This window comes from Raphanus sativus, chromosome 5 (genome assembly GCF_000801105.2).
Source record: "Raphanus sativus cultivar WK10039 chromosome 5, ASM80110v3, whole genome shotgun sequence".
NCBI classification, from domain to species: Eukaryota; Viridiplantae; Streptophyta; class Magnoliopsida; order Brassicales; family Brassicaceae; genus Raphanus; species Raphanus sativus.
The window spans coordinates 15,692,609-15,718,213 of NC_079515.1; the positions used below are offsets into that span (position 1 = coordinate 15,692,609).

The 25,605-nt window shown below is 37.6% G+C and overlaps 3 protein-coding genes and 1 long non-coding RNA gene across 4 annotated transcripts; 1 reads left to right on the forward strand and 3 right to left on the reverse strand.

The window, feature by feature from the left end:
* Positions 1-161: 161 nt before the first annotated feature.
* Positions 162-1,208, reverse strand: LOC108856901 (VQ motif-containing protein 4). Its single transcript, XM_018630804.2, has one exon. The coding sequence runs from the start codon at positions 1,089-1,091 to the stop codon at positions 366-368; it is 726 nt and encodes a 241-aa protein (XP_018486306.1). The 5' UTR covers positions 1,092-1,208; the 3' UTR covers positions 162-365.
* Positions 1,209-9,195: 7,987 nt separating this feature from the next.
* Positions 9,196-10,799, forward strand: LOC108860204 (uncharacterized). Its single transcript, XR_008946472.1, has 2 exons — positions 9,196-10,390; positions 10,525-10,799. It is a non-coding gene; the product is annotated as an uncharacterized LOC108860204 (long non-coding RNA).
* A 7,056-nt stretch (positions 10,800-17,855) lies between these two features.
* Positions 17,856-19,208, reverse strand: LOC130494883 (uncharacterized). The gene is made up of 3 exons (XM_056985708.1): positions 18,762-19,208; positions 17,960-18,673; positions 17,856-17,912 (listed from the first exon to the last, which is right to left on the reverse strand). The coding sequence occupies exons 1-3, from the start codon at positions 19,206-19,208 to the stop codon at positions 17,856-17,858; spliced, it is 1,218 nt and encodes a 405-aa protein (XP_056841688.1).
* Positions 19,209-21,916: 2,708 nt separating this feature from the next.
* On the reverse strand, positions 21,917-23,493 carry LOC108856201 (non-classical arabinogalactan protein 31). The gene is made up of 2 exons (XM_018629955.2): positions 22,835-23,493; positions 21,917-22,433 (listed from the first exon to the last, which is right to left on the reverse strand). Exons 1-2 carry the CDS (start codon positions 23,451-23,453, stop codon positions 22,123-22,125), a joined length of 930 nt encoding a protein of 309 aa, XP_018485457.1. The 5' UTR covers positions 23,454-23,493; the 3' UTR covers positions 21,917-22,122.
* Positions 23,494-25,605: the final 2,112 nt, after the last annotated feature.

Sequence of the window (25,605 nt, forward strand, 5' to 3'; positions counted from 1 at the left end):
AATAAAATTTCACTAGAATATTTTGATCAGAAACAAATTCCACAACTAATCCAGTTTTCATATTCTACTCATTCATATCTCTTAATTGTTAGTATTTTTCAGAAACTGTAAAGTTGTTGTTATGGAGAATAAACTCAACAAAAATGATTTTAAGTCAAATATGAGCAACGAAACCAATAAACACCTTAGAGATTAGTACAATTTCAAATATCAGTTGGCTTTTGGCAAACATATCATCTCAGCATTACAATAATCTCTCATATATAACAAATTCTCATCAGGATTCATCTCAATTCCCATTGATAATATATAAATAAAAATCACAAAGGAAATGATATTTAAAAAAAATTAGAGTTTGGTTTCATTCAAGAACTAGAATCTGTGGAAGAACCTGGGACTCGAGGAGAAGTAACCGGAAACAGAGGAAGAAGACGAGGCTCTGAATCCATCGGAGTTGTCGCCGGAGACGGATGCAAATAAAAGCCTTTCTCTTTCATCGCTTTCTCCTCAGCATCGTCGGGGCTTTGACTCGATGACCCGGATCGATTAAACGGGTCGGGTATAAGAGGAGTGACCGGGCTTAAAACGAGAGACGGGAAATCGAGGATGCTTGGAGAGAGGATCTCGGGTTTCCGGGGCGAGAAAACCGGGTTGAAAACCGGGTCTAACGGGTTGATTTTGAGATTCTTCATCGAGTTACGGCGCTCGTAGAGACGGAAGCCTGAGGAGGAAGAAGACTGTTTCTTGTTTACGGCTTTGATTGCAGGGATTGAGAATTGGGAAGGGGAGGATCTCGGGTCGGGTTGATGGGCCGGGTTGGGTTTAAGAGAGGAGGTGTTGTGTTGTTTGGGTCTGTCGGAGGATCCGGTTAGCATCTGGACGACTTGTTTGAATGAAGAGGTATCCGCTTGGACGAAAGTGGTTGGGTACGGGTTTCCAGATTCGGATCTAGTGGTTACGTGTCGGGTCGGAGTTATGGGTGGTTTGTTGCTCTCAGTGCTGCTGTTCATACTGCAGCTGCTGTTGTTGTGGCATCGAGGAGATGGAATCAGATTCGTTGAAGCATCTCTGTATCTGGGCGAGTTCTCCATTGAGATGATAGAGAGATAGATTAGAGAAGAGAGAGAGAGGGATTGTGTTTTGGTTCGGTAAGAGAAAATATTTCCGTGGGCACTATTGACTCTTTATTAGTCTTTTTTTCTACTCTCTTCAAATGTTCACGCACTCATCTGGAGATTAATTCACACGCGCAGTCGTCGGATGGAAAGGAAAGAGGAGTCAAGCATTTGACGAGAAACTTACATGTGGTGCCTATTTTCTTGTTTTGTTGGTAGAACATTACTTTCTAGTTTCTACACTTACTGTGTGGCTCATTATCATTGACTATGGTTCCAGTCCCGCAGTAAATATATAATTTCCTGAAGAGCATTTATTTTCTTGAGAGGAAAATGTTGAACTCAATAAACCAATGATATTTTAGATGCCTAGACTTTAATGGGACACTTTAGTCAATAGCATATACTCGAAATGGTTACTGTTATCGTGAAGTTAAATTCGAAGTATCGTTTCCTAAATATTTTTTATTTATTCCACAAAAATTGATTTTCTATTTTATAACTTTTTTATTAACTAACATAAATAAGTTATAATTTTTTAAATATTAGTTAAAAAATTTAAATTAGTTAAATCGTATTAGTTGATAGTTATTCAAATATATATAACAGAAATAAATAATAAATTAGGTTAATTAGCTCAATATACAAAATTTGATAAGAAATTGGGAAGACATACCTGTTTTCAATATAACCAAATAATTTGTTTGACAACGACATGCTGAATTATAATGGGTGGAAGATCAAATTATCCACCAAAAATTTATATAAGTCATTATTGTATATGTAAGCATTACTCTCAACCGTAGGATAAAAGCAAATTATTTGTAGAGATCTCCAAAAGACCACAGAACTTCAATAAATACGGAAACATATCAGAGATAGGTAGAAGATTATGTATCAACTCGTAATCACTACGTACACTTGGATTGCAATCAAAGATATAAATCTTAGTGTAACAACCAATTTCCAGGCCCAGTAAATTTGACACATCAAGACCCAGGTCCATCGCAGGAAACCCTAGGTAAGTCACTATTTAATGAGTGGTTACCTCATTATTTTATTCAGAAAAGTTTAAGGCGTCGAATCTCTGCAGTTTTTGAGCCGTCGAGTAGATCTGAGTCCGACCAGCCACGATCTCAGCCGTCACCGTCGAGATTGCTTAGTGAACCGCCAGTAACCGCCCAAGGTAACCCGGAAACCGTCACACCCCTTAGTTTTATTTTCGGCCGTTTCATAAATCGATCGTATCTCTCTAACCGTGTGGTATTTCGCAAATCCAAGACCACCACCGTGTTCGTGACGTCGAGAGGAGTACGAAGCCCGAAAATCAGCCGGAGAGCCGTCGCGACGCGCCCACACGCGCAGAGAGAAGATCCGCACGTGAATATCACGCGCCGCCACCTCCACCGGACGTTCGCCGGAGCCACCGCAGCCGACCACCGTCCGTTCGCCGCCGGGAGTCCGCCGCCGCATCGCCGCCGCACCTCCGCCGCCGCCGGTGATTTTCCGGTAAGCCACCGCCGTGTTTAGTCGCCGCCGGTGACCGGTCGCCGGTGACTCGCCGGTTGACTCGGCGACTCGGCCGTGTTGACTCAGCGAGTCAACTCGGTGACTGGTCAAACCGGTTGGTTGATTTCGGTTTGCCATAATTGATTTTCGGTTTAGTTAATTCGATTGGTTATTGGAAATTGATTTTGGTTAGTATTAAACCGGTTGGCAATCAATTGGAATCTGGTTTAGTTGAAATCGAATCCGGTTAAGGAAAACCGATTGGTCTAATTCGATTTCAATTTGGTCAAGGGTTGACCGGCTTGGGTCAGAGTTGACCGGGTTGACCCTTTGACCAGCGGGTTGACTTTTTGACCAGATTTCCGATTATCCGTTTTTAACCGTTCGAAAGGCGTTCTGACTCGATTTTTCGCCCTAATTTCAGATTTGGAGTCTGTTTGAGCAGTTGGAGTTCATAGCTACTACTTTTCCACATTGCTAAGGTGAGGGTCTACTCCATAAATTCCGTACCAGTGTAGAATTCCTTCTATGATAGGTTTAGACTTCAAAACATGAAATGTGTCTGCTTGAGTCTTTGCTTGGTAGTTAGTTTATTTATTGCAAACCGGAATTAGGGGTCTAGAGGATTCAACCATTGATTGGATTGTGTGATGATGAGATATGAGATATATATATGTATATACATAGTTATAGTAGGGACTATGTGCGAGGGCGGGGGTTCAGGGATGCCTGGACTAGCGACGCCACTGTGGAGGGGCGGGGGCTCAGAGACGTCTGGGCTAGCGACGCAATTTGTGTGGTGCGTGGTGCAGAGACGTTTGCATCTGACGCAGCCCTCAGAGACAGACTGTACTAGCGACGCCACATATGTATATCCATATGTGGAGATGCGGGGTGTGTGGTATATCTATGCACTATCAGTGCAGTGTTTGTTGTGTGTGATGCTTTAGGCGTCTTGCTTGTTCATGTTAGAGCTAAACTTCCATAGCGGGAGTTCTATTTACTTAAGTCAGTGGTTTGTGGATTAGCATCCCATACCTCACTGAGTGACTCCCCTGTTACTCACCCTTTTTTCCCCCTTTCAGGTGAGGTAGCCGAGCAGGAGTGATTGTTTTCGGATTGGTGCTTTGGGAGTTTTATTCTTACTTTCAGACTTCGGTTTTATGCTTTTATCGATATTTTCCGAGATTTATTTTATTTATGCTATTATTGGATTATGGTATTGAGTTTGACTTTTGAGAATTAATAAATGGAGACTTTTATGAGATTATTATTTATTATATTATTTTAGAAAATCGGTGTCAATTGGTGACAACTTGTCCTGTGGGAATGTTGTTAAAGGGTGAGGACCTGGGTTCGAGTCTCACCAACAACCTAATTATGGAGATAGTGAGATCTCATAATGGAGGGGTTGAGGTCGGTGCGCTGCAGCGCTGTGAGCCTGGGGTCCATGGGCAGGTGTTCCACGGGACGGGTTGTCACAATAAAAGTCGACTTTTTATTGTAACAACCTGTCCTGCGGAACCACCTGTCCATAGACCCAAGCTCACAGCGCTGCAGCGCACCAACCCCAACCCCTCCATTATGAGATCTCACTATCTCCATAATTAGGTTGTTGGTGAGACTCGAACCCATGTCCTCACCCTTTAACAGCATTCCCACAGGACAAGCTGTCACCAATTGAGCTGCAGATCAATTGGTGACAGCTTGTCCTGTGGGAATGCTGTTAAAGGGTGAGGACCTGGGTTCGAGTCTCACCAACAACCTAATTATGGAGATAGTGAGATCTCATAATGGAGGGGTTGGGGTCGGTGCGTTGCAGCGCTGTGAGCTTGGGTCTATGGACAGGTGGTTCCGCAGGACAGGTTGTTACACTTAGCATCTGTAAAATCCACACATAACCCAAGCCAGTGCTTCTTCTCAACATGTAGCGGGAGGTAAAATCGTGTAGACGCATTTTCAGAGCTGCAACTCTTAACAGCGCAATCAACCAAACCTTTAAGGAAGACGTAAGAGGCTTTCATCTTAGATTTTTTGAACCTTTCATAGTTCCTATACAACATCGACACAAACCTACTATGAAATAACTCAGGTTTTGTACCACCATTACAAGCAACATGGGTATAGCATGTTGATATCACAAGCCGCATAAGAATATCAAAAACCTGTATCAATTCATAATTTAGATAGTACCGTACGAAGTAAAATAGTATTCGAATTGGCAGAATTAATTAAATATGTAAGGCATCCTTATATTTTACAAACTATAGGAAATGACATTAAAAAGTATGTAGTTGTTATGGAACTAGCATAGAGATAGTGATGCAGCGTAATAAAATCTAAAGCTAAAGGTATATTTTCATACGCTATATACAAAGACAAAACTAAGACATCTTCATTCAACCAGTAACATACCTTAGCCGGCAAAGGTCGACTCTTTTCAGCAACATCAGTAATGTCCTTTGCAGACACAGACAATCCAACAACATTTATCACACTAATAAAAAAGAAGAAGATGTCAGAACTAAAACTAAACCACTGCTGAGATTGCAAGACCGAAATGTATACTCCAAATTGGAAGCATGTTACAGCATTACCAGGGTTTCTTTAGTATAATGGACAGTTTGGAAGCAACCAGTTTAGTTTGACGTGCACGGTTGAGAATAGCTATCTCGCACTGATAATCACTTATCAATGGTTGAGGCACAAGTCTTAGTCTCTTGCTTGTGCGACGTGGCATCGGTTCAACAATTGGCTCACCTTTATCTCCATCGCCATTGTCACCCATCTCATCATCTTCTTCAGTTGGGTTAGGAGGGTTATCCTCTGTTAAACCCAAACAAAATGAGGGAGTCCCTTAAAAATATACCAAAAAAAACAATTAGTAATTTAGGTAATTCAGATGTTATGTGTGTAGAAAGTAAAATAATAGGCTATAAAGGACAAGTACCGTTGGATCATTCTGCTCATTAGTCTAACTATTTGCGGAAAAGTAGTTACCCCATGGTTTTCATCGTCGAGACGTGGAGAAGAAATCAATTCTCGTCGCACGTTACGGGATCTTCCTTCGGAAAGCTGACCCAAAAAATAAACTTACAATATATATGAATGACGTCAAACCATTACATCCTCCAACTTAGAGAAGACATGAAATACTGAAATGACTATAAAATCAAACCCGAACATCGTGCTGTTATATTCCTATTAATTAACATACACGTAGAAACTGGAAACTAGAAAAGCAACCTCATTTATTCACAAGTAACCGGTTAAAATGTAAAATATGAATGCAACATAACTAAACACTTCCTATATATTTAGTTAACCAATGTTCCATGTACGACCATCTACCAGGTTTTAATCATCTACATACCTACTCCTAATATTTTAACGTCTGAATAATTTCAGGTCTACACTCTACAACCACAAAATTACAGTACTAACATCCGATAGGCTTTCAAATAGTACACGTCACTTACAGGAGAACGATCTGCAGCCCCTGGAGGGGTTGAGTAATGGCTAATATTGTCCAAGACATTACCTATAATTGCATTATTAGCAGCGACACCACCTACCGAGAGATTTGCAGGTGTCTGCCCCTTTCCCGTAGTTGGGGGGGGGGGGGGAATGTGGTATGTTCTGCAGCAACAGTAGCCTTGGTATTCACATTCCAAACCAATGTCACAATGTCCTCTTTAAAAGCCTTCAGCATGTCCTCCACCAAAGAAACAACACTGGCTTTGTAGGAAAGAGCAGACGAGGAAACCTATCGAACAGATGCAAGTGCCGATGCCACATTACCATCTACCCTCTCTAGAACTGGCTTCAATAGACCACTTACAACAGTGATAACTCTGGATTCATCAACCACAGTAGATGATTTATCCTTTTGCGTAGTCCGCTTCTTTCTCCCTTATGCTTTTGGTTTCTCTCGCATCCTCTGAACATCTAATTTTGTTGCCCCTCCTCTAAGCATCTCATTCGTAAACACATGATTCAGAAAAATGAGTTTTAGCAGGTTTTCAACTTTAACATCATAAACTTCATCAGCCCATTTAAGAACGGACTCATCAACGAGGCGTGCCGCATCGTCTGGAATGATACTCCTCACAAATACCTGGTGAAACCAAATTAATTGATACGGACAACTTAGTAACCATAACTTCCCCTTTATATTTGTAGATGAAGAACCTCATGGTAATCATCATTACGCACCTCACACTTTTTGTCTACTTCACGGGCATGGGCTGGATTCAACGTCTGCTTCTTCGGCTTATATATCATACCCGCCATCTCTTCATCCTCACTGTCGGAGTCGGAGGATGAGCATGCTTCTTGAACAACCTCGCTCAATGACGGACCGGCCTCAACAATCACAAGTTGAAGAGCTAAAGCAAACCCTTTAAGTGTGATTGTATCTTGTGAAAGAGAAACCTTATCTCTTTTCTTTATACTACTCATAAGCATGTTGAAAGCGAGACGGCCCCACGGAAAAGCAAAAAAAATCTTCGAGATCAGACAATAGCTCTGCATATTCTTTAATCATCTTCATCTTCAAGTTTGTCGCAAACAAGACAGAGGACACAATGGCGAGACATGCGAGTTTCATACGAAGATCTTTATCCGTTACAGAATTCTTACTGAGCATCTTAACTGCTCTAGAGACGCTCAAATCTTCTAGAGTACCAAATAGCTTCATCCAATAGGGTTTATCTTTAAGTGTTCGCTTCTTCTTTGATGCACCTCAGGACGTGGACCAGGACGTGACACAGCCCCAACATGGAGATCAGGACGACCAGATCTGTTCAGTTGAGGTTCATCCATCCGGCAGCACCAGACAGACAGACCGAGCAGTGTACCGGATCGACCCGCGTACTCCTGAGAAGGATCTTAGGCTGGATCCACGACCAGATGACCAAACTCATCAACCCACACGCCTTCTTTCCCGTACTACTCGCCAATCTAAGACCAAAAGTCAAGCCAGAACTCACTTTGATCGAGAGGAACCCGATTCAGGCCACAGCCTATCTCTTTTGGCCCGTTTGGTTCGTACCGCGCACCCGGACGGACATACTCTTGATGATCTGATCGACCAGTTTGATTCTTTCATGGGATTTGATGACTCCCATATGTCTAAGGCAAGGATTCTTAAGCTCTCCGAAGATTTGGGTCAAGTGAAGTCTTCATCCGTTCATGATGGTTCGATGATCACCCACGCGGACAGCCCATCGTGTGTCCTTCTTCTTAGTGCGATGGAACCGATCATCACGGACGCACCTAGACACTCTGATGTATCTGGACCAGTCAACATCTGAGACCGTGCTTTGACCAGTCTTTCTTGCTTTCCACACTTTGACTAGATCTAGTCAAATTTATGTTTTCTATGCATTGTTTTCTGCACTTTTCTTTATTTCTCTTTGACTTACAACTCTATAAATTGTAGTTTCATTTCATTGCAATGCCATCAACGAAATTCTTCTTCTTATTTGAGTTTTTACTCTCTGTTCTTAGTCAAGAAAACTTTAGTTTCTTTGGTGTATTTATCTCCAAACGAACGCCTCTTTCTAGTTGGACCGGTACGTCATATCCGGCAACTGATCGAGTTTGCTTCCTTGTCGGACATGTGAGTCATATCAGGCGACATTCAAGCACCCAGGCAGTATCATTGGATCCTTCCGCAACCCATTGTGTCGTCAATCAATCCATCAGTTCTCTTCGGAGTTCATATCTCTTCATACCGGTCGAGTGATCAGATTTAGGGTGTATCATTCTTCCTCTCCGGTTTTCGCCGGAATTTCGCCGGTTTCCCAGCAAACCGAAACTAAGCCTGGTGTCTTTTTCAATTTTTAATTGTCTAGACAACATAAATCTAGCAAATCTCCCTGAAAAGCGAGTTTCTCAGCAATTTCAACAATCTTACCGAAAGGAGTTGAGCGTAAATACTGGATCTCATCTTCGTGTAGGGAATTGAGTATAGTATTGATGGACCGAGATGACTGATACGTTAACAATCTAACCCTAACTGGTTCTTCACCGTTGGCAATCATCATATCCGACAAATCAATCTTGGAATCTCCTTCACTGGTGGGAGGAATTTCAACACTCCGCGAACCCATTTAATTGATTTAGCAAAAGAAACTTCGCTCTGTTTTAGAAAGAGAATGTGAGGAAGTTGAAACAAAATAGAAGAATTATGAAATCTTATCTTCGACATACATAAATAAAGAGAAGAACTCTCTGGTTCTTTGCATTAATTGGAAATTATTTAAATATTACATTTCACGTCTTTTCACCATTAATGCCTTTGCGTTTCTGAAACAAAGAAGCGATAGTGTCAGAGACGTTCTACATAGAGGTGACCGGTATTCAGGGATGATATCGGTATTATCAAAATTACACAGTTCTCTTGTCATACACCTAATTATATTTGTTTTCATCGTTATAGACCGCAATTTTCCTAATAAAATTAATTTTTAAAATTTAATATCTATATATATAAAGATGTTTTCTCTCATGTGATGCTGCCACGTCAGCGCCAGGTCAGAAAGTCGAGCCTCGTGGTTTCGATATGTTTCACATTTCCTCCAAGACGCTGTGTTTCATTTATTCTGAGATCGGATGGGCTTGGCATCAGTATGTGTTTTTGTTGTAAAGCGTATATCTATAGTTGTTTTAATGGGTTGGCATGTATGAATATTTTGTAGATAACCTGATTTGGGCTGGGAAGTAAAAAATGGAGGTTCATCACGAGAAGCTTCTATTTTCTTCACGAGTATCTGTCGTTCTTGACATATGTTCATCGTCTTCTCGAAGTTCTGACTAGGTTAACCAACAATGGAGTTTCTGAAAGGTTGTGTGAAACGAGTCTTCTTGAGTAATCTTTGTCTTGTATCATTTTCTTTACGATTCAATGATTCAAACATTGCGTAATTAGTCGGAATCAAAGCGTCACCTTAAACGGGTTCATTAACTATTGTTTTTTTTTTTTTTGTAAACTCTTCATTAACTATTGTTCTCCACTCCTCCCACAATCTATCATTGAATGCATCTCTCTTCATTTTTTTCTCAAAATCTGCAACTATAAAAAGGAAGTCCTATGCTGTGAATTTCATTAGTTCTATCATTTCATATCTTTCAAAAATCCCAGTGATAACGTCAATGATTTAGATTTTGATTTTGTTAGTTGATTTTGTTTCATTATGTGTTTTTTCAAAATTTTAGCTTTATTTCAGAAGATTTTGTTTATGGGAGATGATTCGATTTCAATTTTGATTGTTGATTTTGTTTTAATTTGTTCATGTATTGATTATCAAAAGAAAATATTTAAAATTTTGTGTCTATGGGAGATGATTTAGATCTAGATTTATTTTGTTAATTTTGTTTCCAACGAGATTAGTTTTTCTATTACCGGTTTCGCTAAACGTCTCTTCTTGACTCTTTACCTTCAACAATCTATAAAACCTTCGACATTACAATTCATTATTTTGATATTAAACGGTTGTCATATACATAATCGTCCAATTTGCTGTTTTTTTATATTAAATCAGAGGAAGATATTACAAATGGAAAAAGCAAAGCTCAATCTGAAACTAAATTCTTAAAGCTAAGGAGAAAATGAAGAGATTGAGACAATCCAGTAAAAATGCAACAAAGTCACTGGAAAATCCGGTATACTTGATGAGATTATCAAGCATGTTCTATCTCCAAAAACAAGTTGAGGCAAGTAATGAAACCATGATTCTCTGTTTCACCATTTTCTTCAAAAAGTAAGAATCTATCTCATGAGAAAATCACATTTTATATTGGAGATCCCTTTAAACATTTTGATGTTATCACTACGAGCCTGTGTATTCTGTTACTCAGATTTTGATGTTGTGTGTTTCTACTTGCTTTTTTCCAGGGTATTGTGAATCTTCTTTTAATTGAGAAGTAATTGATAGCTGCTACAAGGATAATTGCATAACTTATGGTAAAAACTACATATTACCAGGGAACTATAAATCTTCATGAAAGATAAATTGGACCTTTATGATGTTGTTTTTGTTACATATCAAGATTGCTCTAGCCTTCGATTTTAAAATTATTGTCTTGTGGTAAGTATAATTGAAACTGATTATGTATGAAGTATTCTATTTCAACCAACATAACTATAAACTCTCACGGTATTAGGCAACCCACTGTCTTTGCTTTTCTTTGGTAAGGCTAATTTAATTTGCTTCTTGTGTGTTAGTAATTTTTCGGACAGGACTTGGGTTCACCCCCTGTGGTAAACCTTAAAATTCACCACTTGATTTATGACCAATCAAAGTGACATGTGGATAATTAAATAAAAAGTATTAAATATATTTAAAAATAGCTAAAAAAAAATGATGTCAATTCTGAACCTTAAATCTTAATTTCTAAACCCTAAACATTAATTCCTAAATCCAAACCCTATATCATAAACTCAAATCCTAAATCCTAAACCCAAATTCTAAACTCTAAACCCAAATCCTAGACTTTAAAGCCAAACCTTAAATCTAAACCCTAGATTCAAATGCTAGACCCTAAACCCAAACCGTATACCCTAAAACCAAATTCTAAACCCTAAACCCAAACCGTAAACCACGAAGAATTACTATGTATTTTTTTCTAGTTTAGTGATAGCACCCCGAAGTAGGTATGGTTTGGGTTTAGGGTTTAGAATTTGGATTTAGAGTATACGGTTTGGGTTTAGGGTATATGATTTGGGTTTAGGGTATAGATTTAGATTTAGGGTTCACGGTTTGAGTTTAGGATTTAGAATTTGAGTTTAGAGTATACGGTTTGGGTTTAGGATCTAGTAATTAGATATAAGATTTGGGTTTAGGGTCTAGGATTTGGGTTTAGCGTATACGGTTTGAATTTAGGGTCTATGATTTGGGTTTAAGGTTTAGGATTTGAGTTTAGGGTATAGGGTTTGGATTTAGGAATTAATGTTTAGGTTTTAGAAATTAAGATTTTGGATTTAGAATTGACATTATTTTTTTTTAACTATTTTTAAATATATTTAATACTTTTTGTTTAATTATCAACATGTCACTTTGATTGATCATAAATCAAGTGGTGAATTTTAAGATTCACCATAGGGGGTGAACCCAAGTTCTGTACTAATTTTTCCTCTTATTCCATGATATTTGAAGATATTTTCATGAATGCTTTTAGGTACCAGTTAATTAGAGTACTTTCTAGAGGTTCGGGCACCTACAAATTTGTAAATTTGTTTGAAGACGTTGAGACAGTTGTGCTTGTCGATTCAATGAGCGACTAAGGACCAGATTTCTGAAAACAACAACAAGATGTGAATTACCGAGAAACTGTTTGAAAGCACACTCAGTCCATCTTTAAGCACATGGACTTACTCTTGATACTCACCGAGTCACCAATTACAATCTTTTGGAAGAGAAATCCGAACGAGGTCCTTTGACATGGTTTGAGTAATACCGTGACTTCAATCCCGTGGTCGGTCGTCACCGTTCCAACTACAGTATGTCAGTAACCTAACTTTGGGTCAGCTCGCGCTCCACTACATGGCAGTAGCGGTTTCATTCTCAGCCGTGAAAAACCGTTTGTTTCATCAAGAAAAGTTTTGGACCCGAGCAATGTTGATTCCTCTCTCAAGTTAGCTATGGAGTTCTGAGTTGGAGTTAGGAGACAACAAACATTTACATGAGTGAATCGTCACCGAGCCAAATTTCTTCCCAAATTAATGTTCACACTAAAAATGTCTAGCGTATATAGTGACCAAGCAGAGGAGAGGGGAAGGAGTATCAGCGGAGGTGAAGAAAATCCAGTGTGTAAGATGATCCAGTGAAAATCGTGTGTGAGAAGAAAGAGCTGATGAGGAGGAAGGCATTGGAGCTGAAGGAGAGGAAAATTGAGTACAAGCGTGAGGCGGTGGAGATGGAGAAGCAGAGAGTGAGGTGGATGAGATAGAGTAGCAAGAAATAAATGGATAAGGTTAAGCGAGAGAACTTGCAAGGAAAGCTTGAGATTAAAAGGATGGTTCTGATTATGAGGTGGAGAGATATGAGTTGGCAGAGTTAAAGTCGTTGTGTAAAAAGGTTGAACCAAGTTCTGCAACCGTGAGCTGATTAATGTTAGGATACTCATATTATCGTCATAATCAGAAAAATAAAAATTCAGTTAAAATATGTAATATAACCTAACTATAGTTAAACTTTAAAAATAAATAGAAAAATTTATAAGAAAAATGAAATTTAAAATTAAATAGAGACGAGCAATTAAGAAGCATGTTACTCTTCATTTTAGATTAAACTTAGAGGAATCTCCGTTTTAGATCAAACTTAGAGGAATTGAAAATTTATGAAAACCCACAATGAAAAGAACAATTTATAATTAAAGCTAAATGTTTTTAAAACCTACATAAATAAATATAACCAAATAAAATAATTAAAATTTAGTGAAATACATAACATAACCAAAAATACTTAATGTAACTAAATATATACATAAAACTAAGTTAAAAATAAAATATAATTAAATCCAACAGCATATTGCTTATTTTACATTTCACAAAAGAAAGGTCACCAAAATTTTTAAAAGAATGAATTTAACTGTTTTCGATCATTAACCTCAATGTTAAAAAAACTTACAAAATATTGAGGAAAACCATGGAAAATACATAATAAGAATTCAGATTTCAAAAAGTAATCTTAAAAATAAATAAAAATATAACACAAAAATAAGAAAGCCAAAAAAAATTATTTTCATGATAATACAAAGCATAAGTAGTATATATTTGCTAAAATACAAAACTTAGAGACGTATTACAAAACAACATAACAAATAACATATAAACACAAATAAAACATCTATACTATTAAAGTACAAGCACATTTGAATTTTTACTCTTTTTACCCCTACTAAGGAGCATTTCCTTTGTATTCATTAAGGGTATTCTGGACGTTTTACGCCAGTTTCTTCTTAATTATTTTTTTGGTTTGTCATTAATCACCGGTTTCCTAATTTAATTTCGGTCTGTGATTATTTCTCTGTTTGATACTGCATCGATTATCTATATTATTAAAGTACAAGCACATTTGGATTTTTACTCTTTTTACCCCTACTAAGGAGCCTTCCTTTGTATTCATTAAGGATATTCTGGACGTTTTACGCCAGTTTCTTCTTAATTATTTTTTGGTTTGTCATTAATCACCGGTTTCCTAATTTAATTTCGGTCTGCGATTATTTCTCTGTTTGATACTGTATCGATTATTTCCATGTTTGATACTGTCACTAACTACCGGTTTTCTAATTCTAAAATTATTAATTTTGAGAACAATCATTATCATTTAAAACGATTTTGAAAAATATAAATATATTTTAAACAAATTTCCAACTTATTATCACCGAATTTGTCTTATCATTAGAAAAAAATCACAGTATTAAAAATACCGGGTTACCAACCGGTAATTCGTTCAACCGCAGGTCTGAGTCGGGTTTCAAAACACTGATCAAAACTATAAAACTGTTATATTGATTTATATTTAAAATATCTAATTCAAAATCAAAAACCAAAAAATACATGTACAATATAGTTTTAACCGAACATAAACCCGGATATAAAACACATATATGAGACGGGTTATATAAATGCATATACAAGACGGATTATATAAATGTGATTATATAAAAATTTTACCAAACATAAATCCGCGCTTTGAAAGCGCGGATCAAAATCTAGTATGCTCTTAAAATAAAAGCGAACAATACCACCAAAATAAATAGAACACTTGCTGGAACATTTGCTGGAACTTCACAAGACATGTACAATATACGGTCAAGTCTGGATGTTGGGTTACTCAAAATCTTTTGAAGGATACAGACAAAAAGCAAGTGTTAGAGCTAAGTATTACAAAGCTCCAAACCTTTATTTGGAAGATAAAGGTACCAAAGAAAATTTATCATCTTATATGGCAATTGTTAACTGGTCATGTGGCAGTAACAATAAATCTAGTAAGGCGAAATATGAGATGTTATAATTACTGCCCAAGATGTGGTGAACCAGAGGAGTCAGTAACACATGCTATTTTCGAATGTCCACCTGCTCTACAAGTTTGGTTACACTCATCGACTCCAACGAATCCTGGTGTTTTTCCAGCATCAAGTATCTACACGAATATGAACTATCTCTTCTGGGAAAAAGACGGTTCACTTGAACCAGAGTAAGACAGGATCCTTATCCATGGCTAATTTGGTACATCTGGAAGACTAGAAATGACAAACTCTTTAGGGGAATAGATAGAGATCCTCTGAAACTAGTTCGATATGCTGAGAGTGAGTGTCAAGCTTGGTTTAATGCCAATGAGATGATACCGCCAGTAGTACAAGGAAGTAATGTAGAGGAACCCCAAGTCATAAGCTTGGGCAATATTTGCTTAGTGGATGGATCATGGACATCTCACGCTCAATTTAGTGGGAGTGGATGGGTCTGGTTGGACAGTGGGAAAAGACACAACTCATGGAATCACAGAACTTCCCTAGAAGAGAATCAGCTCTGCACTCAGAAGTGGAAGCACTGCGATGGGCGATAGAAAATATGCTTCAGCACTCAACATGTCAGAACTTCGGGACAGACTGCAAAGAATTGATTGCAATGATCAATGAACCTCTCATGCTTGGCCAAGTTTTGCTACAGAATTAGAGAGGATAGAGACATTGCTCATATGTTTCCCGGTTTTCAAGATTTCTTATGTTCCAAGAGCGCATAATCAGATGAGACTTGAAATCTCTACAAACTTAACACTTCCTAATGCTTTTATAAGTATATCAGCCTTCTGTCTCACTCGGGCAACATGTTCGACATTTACAAGTCACTTATCAACGCACTCTCTGATGAAATGGAATCTTGTGTGAATATGTCTGCTACGTCCATAGAACACCGGATTCTTGGACAAAGCTATCGCCGATTTGTTGTCAATTCTTATCATCGCATTCTTGCCGGGATGACCAAGTATCTCATTAAGAAGATCTTGCAACCAAATCGCTTGTTTTGTTGTCTCTGTAGCGGCCATAAACTCGGCTTCACACGAAGACAATGCAACGATCTCTTGCTTTTGAGAACATCAGGTAATGGGATTACCACCAAGGTAGAAGATGTGACCAGTCGTACTCTTCCCATCATCCGGATCAACATTGTAACTACTGCCACTATAGCTAACCAAGCTCTCCTCCGACTTTGCCTCAAACACAAGACCATAACTCAATGTCCCTCACAAGTAACAGAGTACTTGTTTCAGAGCCGCATTGTGTGATTTATTAGGATCGTGCATGTATCTGCTCAAGACTCCCACACTGCACGCAAGATCTGGCCTCGTATGTATCAAGTAACGAAGACAACCAATGTTCCAAAGGTATTCTCTCTCATCGACTCCTTCTTCATTTTCTGCTTTACCGAGTTTAACCCCTGCATCCATGGGTATATGCACAGAGTTACAATCCTTCATGCCGGCTTCTTTCAAGATCCTAGTTGCGTACCGTTCCTGACTCAGGATTATGCTTCCCTCTCGTTGAATCACTTATATCCCAAGATAGTAACTCAAACGTCCAAGATCAGATATCTCAAACTTTGCCGCCATATCCCTTTTGAACTCGAGAATCATCTCTAAGTTGGACCCTGTTACAAGTAAATCATCCACATAAACAGCCACCACCAAAAGATGTTCTTGCTGCTGCTTTCGATATAGAGATAGCTCTTTGAGACATCTATCAAACTTCAGTTCTCGTAAGACCGCATGGAGCTTCTCATTCCACGCCCGGGGAGCTTGTCTCAAGCCATAGAGAGCTTTTCTCAATTTATAGACCTTAGTCTCACTGCCCTTTACGACAAATCCTTCATGTTGCTTAACATAAACCTCTTCTCTCAGTTCTCCATACAAGAAAGCGGTTTTTACATCTAAATGATGTAACTCCCATTGATGTGAAGCCACCATTCCTATGATTAACCTGATTGTTTCAATTCGTGCAACCGGTGCAAAAACCTCGTCGAAGTCTACTCCATGCTTGTGTATATATCTTTTGGCTACAAGTCTCGCTTTGTATTTATTGATGATACCATCTGCATTCCTCTTCACCTTAAAGACCCACTTCAACCCAATTTCCTTACAAGTGGAAGGAAGATCAACCAATGTCCAAGTATTGTTCTTTTCTATCGATTTGATCTCTTCCTTACAAGTGTCTCTCCACACTTTCTTCTCTTTCGCTTCTTCATAACTCCACGGTTCTTCATTGATAAGCATAAGAAGATTCTCGAACTCAGCCTCACATAGCAACTCATATTGCTCGTCTTCTTCACACAATAACGCATAGTCGTCAAGATACCTCGGTTTGTTGATGATACGAGTAGAGCGTCTGAGTATCTCTGGTGGCTCCTCTTGATTCATCTCATCCTCTTCGGTTTCTTCATCCTTAATACTCCCAATACTACTTGTGCCATCGTTTCTGTCCTCCTTGACATCAAAGTCTATCACACATGTCTCAGTATGTGACTCTTTCTCTGTTTTACGCCACTTCCAACTCCGTTCTTCGCAAAAAACAACATCACGACTCACAATGATCATGCGAGTTGATGGATCCAATAACCTATAAGATTTTAATCCCGGTTCAATACCAAGATGAACCAGTGGTCTTGACCTATAATCCAGTTTTCTAAAGTGTGGTGTATCTATTTTCACATGCCCCACGCAACCAAACACTCTAATCCTACTGATTTCTCGCAGTAATCCTTGAACTCTTGACTTGTAAACTCTCCACCCCTATCAGTTCGAAAAGTTTTAATTTTTACTCCCATCTCCTGCTCAACCAAACTTCTAAATCTTTTGAACTTTGTGAAAGCTTCACTCTTCTCCTTCATGAGAATGGTCCACATATACCTCGAGTGATCATCTATCAAGACAAACACATATATGTTTCTTCCAGCAGTTGGTGGCGTAATAGGACCACACAAATCTCCATGTATTAGCTCCAATACTCTTGATGCACGGTATGAACTTGCTTGTGGAAACAACTCTCGTATTTGCTTCCCACGCAAGCAAGCTTCACATGTTTCTTTCTCAACTCCAAACTTCGGCATTACAATAACCAAGTTCTTATCCACCATCTTCTTTAGGTTATTCATTCTTATATGCCCTAGACGTGCATGCCACTTTGATAACTCCTTTAGATGTATTAGCTGTAAACATCTCGTATTCTCTACCTCCATAGCCACTTTATAGTCGATTCAGAGCTCTCTTTGCTTTCACCAATAATCTCCCATCACAATCATATAAAAGTAAGCAATCATCTTTCATTTTTACCTCGCAACCAGACTCAGTAGCTTGCCCTAGGCTCAAGATATTACTCCTAAGATCTGGAATAAAATAGCAGTCCGAAAGCTCCTTACGTTCACCATTCTTAGTCAAAAAGATGATTGAGCCTTTTCCTTCTATGTCTATTCTAGAATCATCGCCGAATCTCACTTTCCCAGTTACCCTTTTATCAATCTTGGAGAAGAATTCTAGGTTCCCTGTCATATGGTTGCTCGCTCCGTTGTCTAGGTACCATAGATTATGGATGCTAGAAGAGGTATTGAGCTTGCTAGGTATGACATTGCGTCCATTAAGGAATACCACCTCATTCATCACTAACTCATCGGCTTCATGTGTGGTCTCTGCTTCGTTTTCATTTGTTTCTTGTAGTTTAAGAAGTCGATCAGGACAATGCATAGCAAAGTGTCCCACCTTGTCACACCTGAAGCACACAACTTTTGACGCGTCTCTCTTAATAATAACCACCGTTCTGATGATATCCTCCACTCTGATAACCTTGACGTCAGCGACCTCTTTCTCGATAACCATAACGACCTCCTCTGCCTCTGCCTCTTGATGATTCGTATCTCTCTTGTGTTTGCCCCGGTGAATCAGCATTAGCGTACATGAGCTTACTTTTTTCCTGATCTTCTTGTTTCTCGGTTTCATCTTCAGCAATTCTTTCTTCATAGGCTTGTAGACATCCCACAACATCCTCAAAACCTGTCTTATCAAGATCAATAACTTGTTCTAACGCAGAAACAATGTGTATATATTTTTTTCTTGGCAAGCTCTGTAAAAACTTCTCAACTATCTTCGGTTCTTCAATAATTTGTCCCAATGCCGCAGACTTAGTTGATAATTCTCGAATCTTCCCGACAAAACTGTCAATAGAATCAGTATCCTTCATCTTTAATCTGCTGAAGTCTGCTATCAATGTTTGTAATCGAGCTTTACGCACACGATCGGCTCCCATATGTCTTGTACTTATCGCCTCCCAAATTTCTTTTGCAGTTACAAGATTTCCCACTTGTAATATCAATGCCTCCGGAATCGATTGGAATAACAGAGCTCTTGCGACATCATTCTTTTCTCCTTTTGCCTCTCCTGGATCAATGGCCTCCCAGACCTTATGAACTCTCAACGCCGCCTCCATTCTCATTCTCCATACCGTATAATTTGTGTCGTTAAGTAACGGACACTGGATGGACGTACCACTGCTCTTTATGTTGCTCTTCGCTGCAACGATTTCTCCCATGTTTTTCTTTGACTCAATAGAATGCTCTGATACCAATTATTGAATCAAAGAATCTTAAATCTAAAAAAAAACTCTTTATTAAACTCTCTCAATGCTTCAGAAAACAACTCAAAAAAAAAGTAAAGCTCTCAAAACTTATGAGATTATGCAAACACCCTTGCATCTCTAATATAGCAATATAATTATTCTAAACTCATTAGGATTAACACAAATCTATTTTCTAATCCTTTAGATAAACTCAAACACATTAGGATTAGGTAGCTTGCACTCCAAGGTATTTCAGGCTTATCTCAACGGTCGCGCCACTGCCCATATACCCTTCTTGACGTCGGATTTCAATGAGTCGATCAACTTAAACTACAATATTTTTTTTTTTTTTATTTTTTTTACGCCAAAAAGGCAATCTCTTCTCTCTCACGACTCTTGCAGACGCCGTGACTGTTCATCCTGCGACTGGCGCGTGACGGCTTATTTAGTGTCACCGCCGGTCCAGTCCGAGTCTTTTCTTCTTCTATTGTATGTTTTGTGGTCCTTGTCATGGTTTAATAAATGGAGTATGATGTGGTCATCTACGGGGAGGCGCGTGTTAGGGCGTGAAGAGCTGATTCTTAAGGTTGTGGCTATGGAGTTCGCGGATCTGTTTGTTGATGTCGTCTAGATACTCCTTCTGGATGCTTACGGTTATGGGCATAATTTCATATGACAAGATCTTCGTTTCCTTGCCAACTAGGGTTTTGTGGTTCAATTGCAGTTTCTTCCGACTGGTTGTTCCTTCTGATGATCTTGTCTCTCCTCTGATGTATCTTTTGTTAAGGTCTGTGCTTTTGTTCTTAATGTTGGTGATGGTCCTGTTTCATCAGCTTTGGAGCGTGGTTGCATAAGAGTGTCGTGTGTTCCGAGTTTAGTCTATAGGTTTGGTGTCTTGTTTTTTTCAGTTGCAGATGTATCTTTCAGTTTGTGTTGCAGTGATGTCTCGTTGGGTTAATGTGTTTTGTTAGGACTTTTGTTTCTTTGGATTCATGTGTCTTAATTGGTTTGGGCCTAGGAAGTTAGCGCTTTATTGGTTGTGACTTATCAATCTGTCTTTTTGAAATTTTATGTCTTTTGGTTGCTTGCCTTTCTCCAGTGAGTATTCATGGAGAGGTTTGGTTGGCAAGGCTTCATTTTCTTGGTGTTTGGGTGAGCTTCTATCTTAGATATAGAGTTTATTTATCCAAGGCGTGTGGACCGAGCAGCGTGTTCCTCTTGTTGAGGTTTGAAGTCTCTGAGTTTTAGTCTTATCGTTTGGCGAGCGAAACAGCAGCGATAAGTGTGGTTCGGGTGCAGAAGTGGAAGATACCGAGTGGCGGGCTATAGACAGCATCGGTAATTCCCGATCATTGACATGTTCTCCTTTTTAAAGACTGATTTGTGTTATGGTGTGGCTCTTGCGTGGTTTGTAAAAGTGTCTGGTACTACAATCGATCTAGTTCTTTTGTCTTATGGTTTTATTGTCTTCCCAATGTGAGATTAAGGTGCTGACTGGTTTTCCCGCTACCACCCGCAAACGCAGCTTTTGCGGTTCATAGCGGTTGTTGGCGTTTCGAAACAATCATAGAAAACGCTACAAATCGCTTCAAACCGCTCCGAACCTCTTAAAATCAAAAGCTGGTTCCAGCTAGCGTTTGCGGTTGCGGGCGGTTGCGGGAAGGTAAATTTTTTTTCTTTAAAAACAGAATAAATAAAAAGAATACTAAAATATCCAATAAAAAATTTCAATTGAAATAATAGAAATTGTAAAATGTATTCATATTATATTTTAATTTATATTATAAAAATTCAAAACTAAAATGTTTTCTATAAATTTTTAAAATTGAATAATATGATTTTATAAATATAAATTTTATATTTATCATATTTTATGATTTTTAATATTTTTATAATTACATAAAATGTAAATATTGTTAAATTATTATTTAACAGATGTTGCGTTTGGTAGTTTACCAGTCATAAGAGTCCCGCAAACGTAACAATTTCTAACAGCTGTACCAGTCGTACAAATCTCTAGAAAACGCTTAAAACCGCAACTTCCCGCACCCGCAAACTCCCGCAACCGCAACCGCAACCGCTGTGGTTACACCAGTCAGGCCCTAAATTATTCCGATGTGGGTTTTAGTTGCCGCTTTCTATGGGCTTTTGGTATTGGGGCTATTTCGTTTGACCGTCAACTTTTGTATGAATTCTGGTATAAAAATTTTCAATTTGGGAAAAAAAAACTACAGTATTTTTTAGTTTTTAAAATCTCTTTTTAGTTATTAAATTAACTTTTAGTTTCTGAACTTTGAGATGTGATGAAAAACTATGTCAGACACGTGGCCGACAATTCCACAGCTGATTTTCCTCGAATCCAAGAACCCACTAGAAAGTAAAAACCTCTATTCGATGATTCCCTTCGACATTATAAACGTTCTTTGTAATCATATTTTCTTGTCTGCAGTGTAATTATATTTTATCATTTTAATTTGATAAAATATTAGGAAATACAAGTTCAGAAAACACTAGTACGAGGCACTCGTTCTATGCATATATCTCCTTTGTATCATGTATATATGCCTCCATTTATATAGGCTTCGAAACACACATGGCTTTCGCTTTCTTTTCCAGATTCAATGTACCGTTAAATGATATCATCCCATTTCACTGATCTTACTATGAAAGATAAAAATCGATGATCTTGAAGCTGGCTATTTTTATTCAAAAGAAACTTAAAACAACGTCATTTAAGGAAACATTCATAAAAGCAACACAACATTTAACTCAACACTAGCTAACATTACACTTTCAACGCAGAAACACATAACTCGCTCTCTATCTCTCTTTTCACTCTTTTGAACTTAACGTAATCAAGAAAGTAACAAGAGCATCTCAATCATCTTCATTTGGGGCAGACAGGGTCGAACGCAAACGGACCGACGTTAAAGACACCGTAAGTGAGTTTGTTAATGACCACCGCAGATTTTCCCGGCGTTTTCACCGGCTTGAGTACGGCACCGACATCTCCACCGAAGAGCTTGGAGACTTTGTTGCATTTGTAATCCTTTGATTTCACAAGATACGCACGACAACCTCTGAAACCGAAGTTAGTCACCGTCTTCGGAGCCAACAACAAGAAGTATCCGTTCTTGTCCGTCGTGGTCTCCGCGACTATGTTCTTCTTTCCCTTGCACAGTAGTCTCACCACAGCACCTAAAAGAAATAATGATAATAATATCCGTTAGTTTAGTGTTAGACTAGTGAAACAGTTTAGTGCTTTTTTATTGTTTTTCTCGAGGTTAAGATTTATGGGACAGACTGTAAAACAGTGACTGAAGAGTGCAAGAGTGTATATAGTATAGTCACTTTACTTTTTTTTCCTCATTCCGAAACATTATTTACTAGTTTCGCAGCAATGGTCCCACTTAACGTTTGATGTTCGAATTGTTTGCGTCATAACTGATATCAAGTAAGTACGTACTGTTTACAAATATACGTGTAAACTACTGAATAAATGCGTGTGCAGAGCAAGTTAGGTTGTTCAGAACTAGTATATTAATGATGTATTTGCGTATGATATGTGAACAAAATACTATTAATAAATGGATTCTAACCTTCAACGGGTTTGGCGCCAGTGAGTGAATCGTAAGAAGCGTATTTGCAGCTTTTGCAAAAGACCGTACCCTGAACGGCGACTAGGCTCCTGTTAAACTTCGGAGGGTAAACCGGCGGCTTCACCGGTGGCTTGGCTGGAGGAGAGACAGGAGGCTTAACGGGGGGTTTAGTTGGGGGCTTAGTAGGGGCTTTGGTCGGAGGGTAAACCGGGGGCTTAACCGGAGGCTTGGCTGGTGGTGAAACTGGTGGCTTAACTGGAGGTTTAACTGGGGGCTTAACAGGGGCCTTGGTCGGAGGGTAAACCGGGGGCTTAACTGGAGGTTTGACTGGTGGAGAAACTGGTGGTTTAACCGGGGGTTTAGTTGGGGGCTTGACCGGGGCTTTGGCTGGAGGGTAAACTGGAGGCTTAACTGGAGGTTTAGCTGGTGGAGAAACCGGTGGTTTAACAGGGGCTTTTGCCGGAGGGTGGGGGTGGTGGTGACCATGGTGGTAAGGAGCTGGAGCAGGAGCAGAGGAAGGTGTTTGAGTCACATGGTTCACTTCTTCAGTGAAGGCAGAGGAAGTGAAGCACCAAAGTGCAATGAGACTCACCAATACACTCTTACCCAAGAACCCCATGTTTTAGTTTTGTTTTTGGTTAGTTATACGAGATGAGATTATGGTATGGGTTTATTTATAGGACAAGGCTAGGTGTCATGAAATAAGTCCTTTTTCGTAAATAAGAAATTCTCATATACAGTTCTTGGAGGGGAGAAACATTGGTTTATCAGGTAAAAAAAAAAAACATGGTTTACTTATCTCGATATATAAATGAAACTCAGTAAGTTTTTCTCTTAGTGATATGAATAGTAAGTAGAAGCTTCCCTCTTTTAAAGCATATCCAATGTACACTTATATATTTTTTAAAAAATAGAAATCTTTATTATAGATGTTAATTTGTTCCAATGTACAGTGGTGAATCTAGAAAAAAATTTGAATGAGGCAAAAAATAGAAATAGGAAAAAGATATAAAAACAGTGTAAGGGAGAGCATCTGAGGAATCGATCTTTGGTTTTGAGGGGCAACTAATAGGCTTTGGCCAACTTAACTGCAAGAAATATATTGATTTTTAAATTTGGTTTTTAACTTTTTGTGGGGGCAACTGCACCCATGCTGAACCACCTAGATTCGTCTATACCAATGTATGCCTGTATAATAGAGTTCCTCTATTTTAGAGGAAAATATTGAGGAATTCTACTTTTTGTCTCTATATTTAGAGATAAAAATAGTAATTTTTTATATTTTCCTCTATAAATAAAAGAAATCTATTATAGATGCATACATTGGAGCAAATCCACCTTTATAATAGAGTTTCTCTATTTTAAAAAAAAATATTGAAATGAAAATAGAGGTAGGTTGAAAATGATCTTATGGTTTAGGATTAACTATTACGATTAGGTTACAAACCCCCACAAAATAATTGTTGACAAGCCATTTACCAAAGAACAACCGGATTTATCACTTGATAAACAACTTTTATAATCTTTAAATGGGACTGTGTGTTGACAGAAAAAACTTTAAACGGGACTTTATTGAATTCAAATTATTTTAAAACTATTCAAGCAGTTTCTAGATTATATCATAATCTAGAGTTTAAAATCTACAAAACTATCATCTATTTTTTCAATGTTTGCTGCTATTTTTTATTTGCAATAACCAACATTAGTTTTTAGCATTGTTTGTTGTTAAAATTATAACAGTAAAATTAAATCAATATTATTAAAACAGAAATACAATTTAGACATCACATTAGTCTACCAAATGATATTACCAAATTTGTATATTTATGTTCTCTATGCATACTAATATGTGGTTTAATTACTTAATTATTTAGTTAATTCAGCTAAATATTTTTAAAATAAAATAACTAGCTAAAACATTTTTATTAAAATACTAAAACTTTATAAATATCTAAATAACTAAAAATAAATTATTTTAAAATAATTATTATATATTAATTTTCTGTTAAATTTTAGTTTGCTCAAAACTTATGCTAGTGAAATCTGATATATAGTCTTCCGATATAAGAAAATCCAAAATATCTAAATTGGTTTAAAAGAGGATTTTTTTTGAAAAATAAAATTTTGCATGTAAATAAGAAGAAAACAATTACACTAATTTTAAATATATTTTTTATTTGAATCTAACACACAAAAACAAAAAAAATAATTTTTTATTTTTTGAAAGTAAAAATAAATAAATTAGTTTTAGATTAAATACACCATTAGACTTCTCAAGAAGTTTGCTGTAGAATACTTCATTCTCTTGAGCAAAATTTCTAGGGTTACAACCGTAAAAATGTTAACATTATTTTTTGTTTAATTATAAGACTATGAATTTAATTTCACAAAAAATTTAAAATACTTTTGCATTTGATTTAATTTGATAATAAAGCATTCAGATTCAAGTTCATGTCATTTTTGCTACACGATCAAATAATAAATTAACACACTAAATGTTTATAAAATATTAAAATTTGTTATAATAAGTCTAATAATCATTAACGTGATATAAAAGTAATTAATATAATATGTGTAACTCATTAATACAATATAATTAATTACAAGAGTAAAATATGTAATCTTATGTTTATTTTGGAGATTAAAAATATATTTTTACACTAAATATATTAGAAATTAATGAAAAATAACAAAAGTGTTTAGTTTATTTTCTTATAAATATAAATTATAATATATGTCATATAAAATGAGTTAAAATGTCTAACTACTCC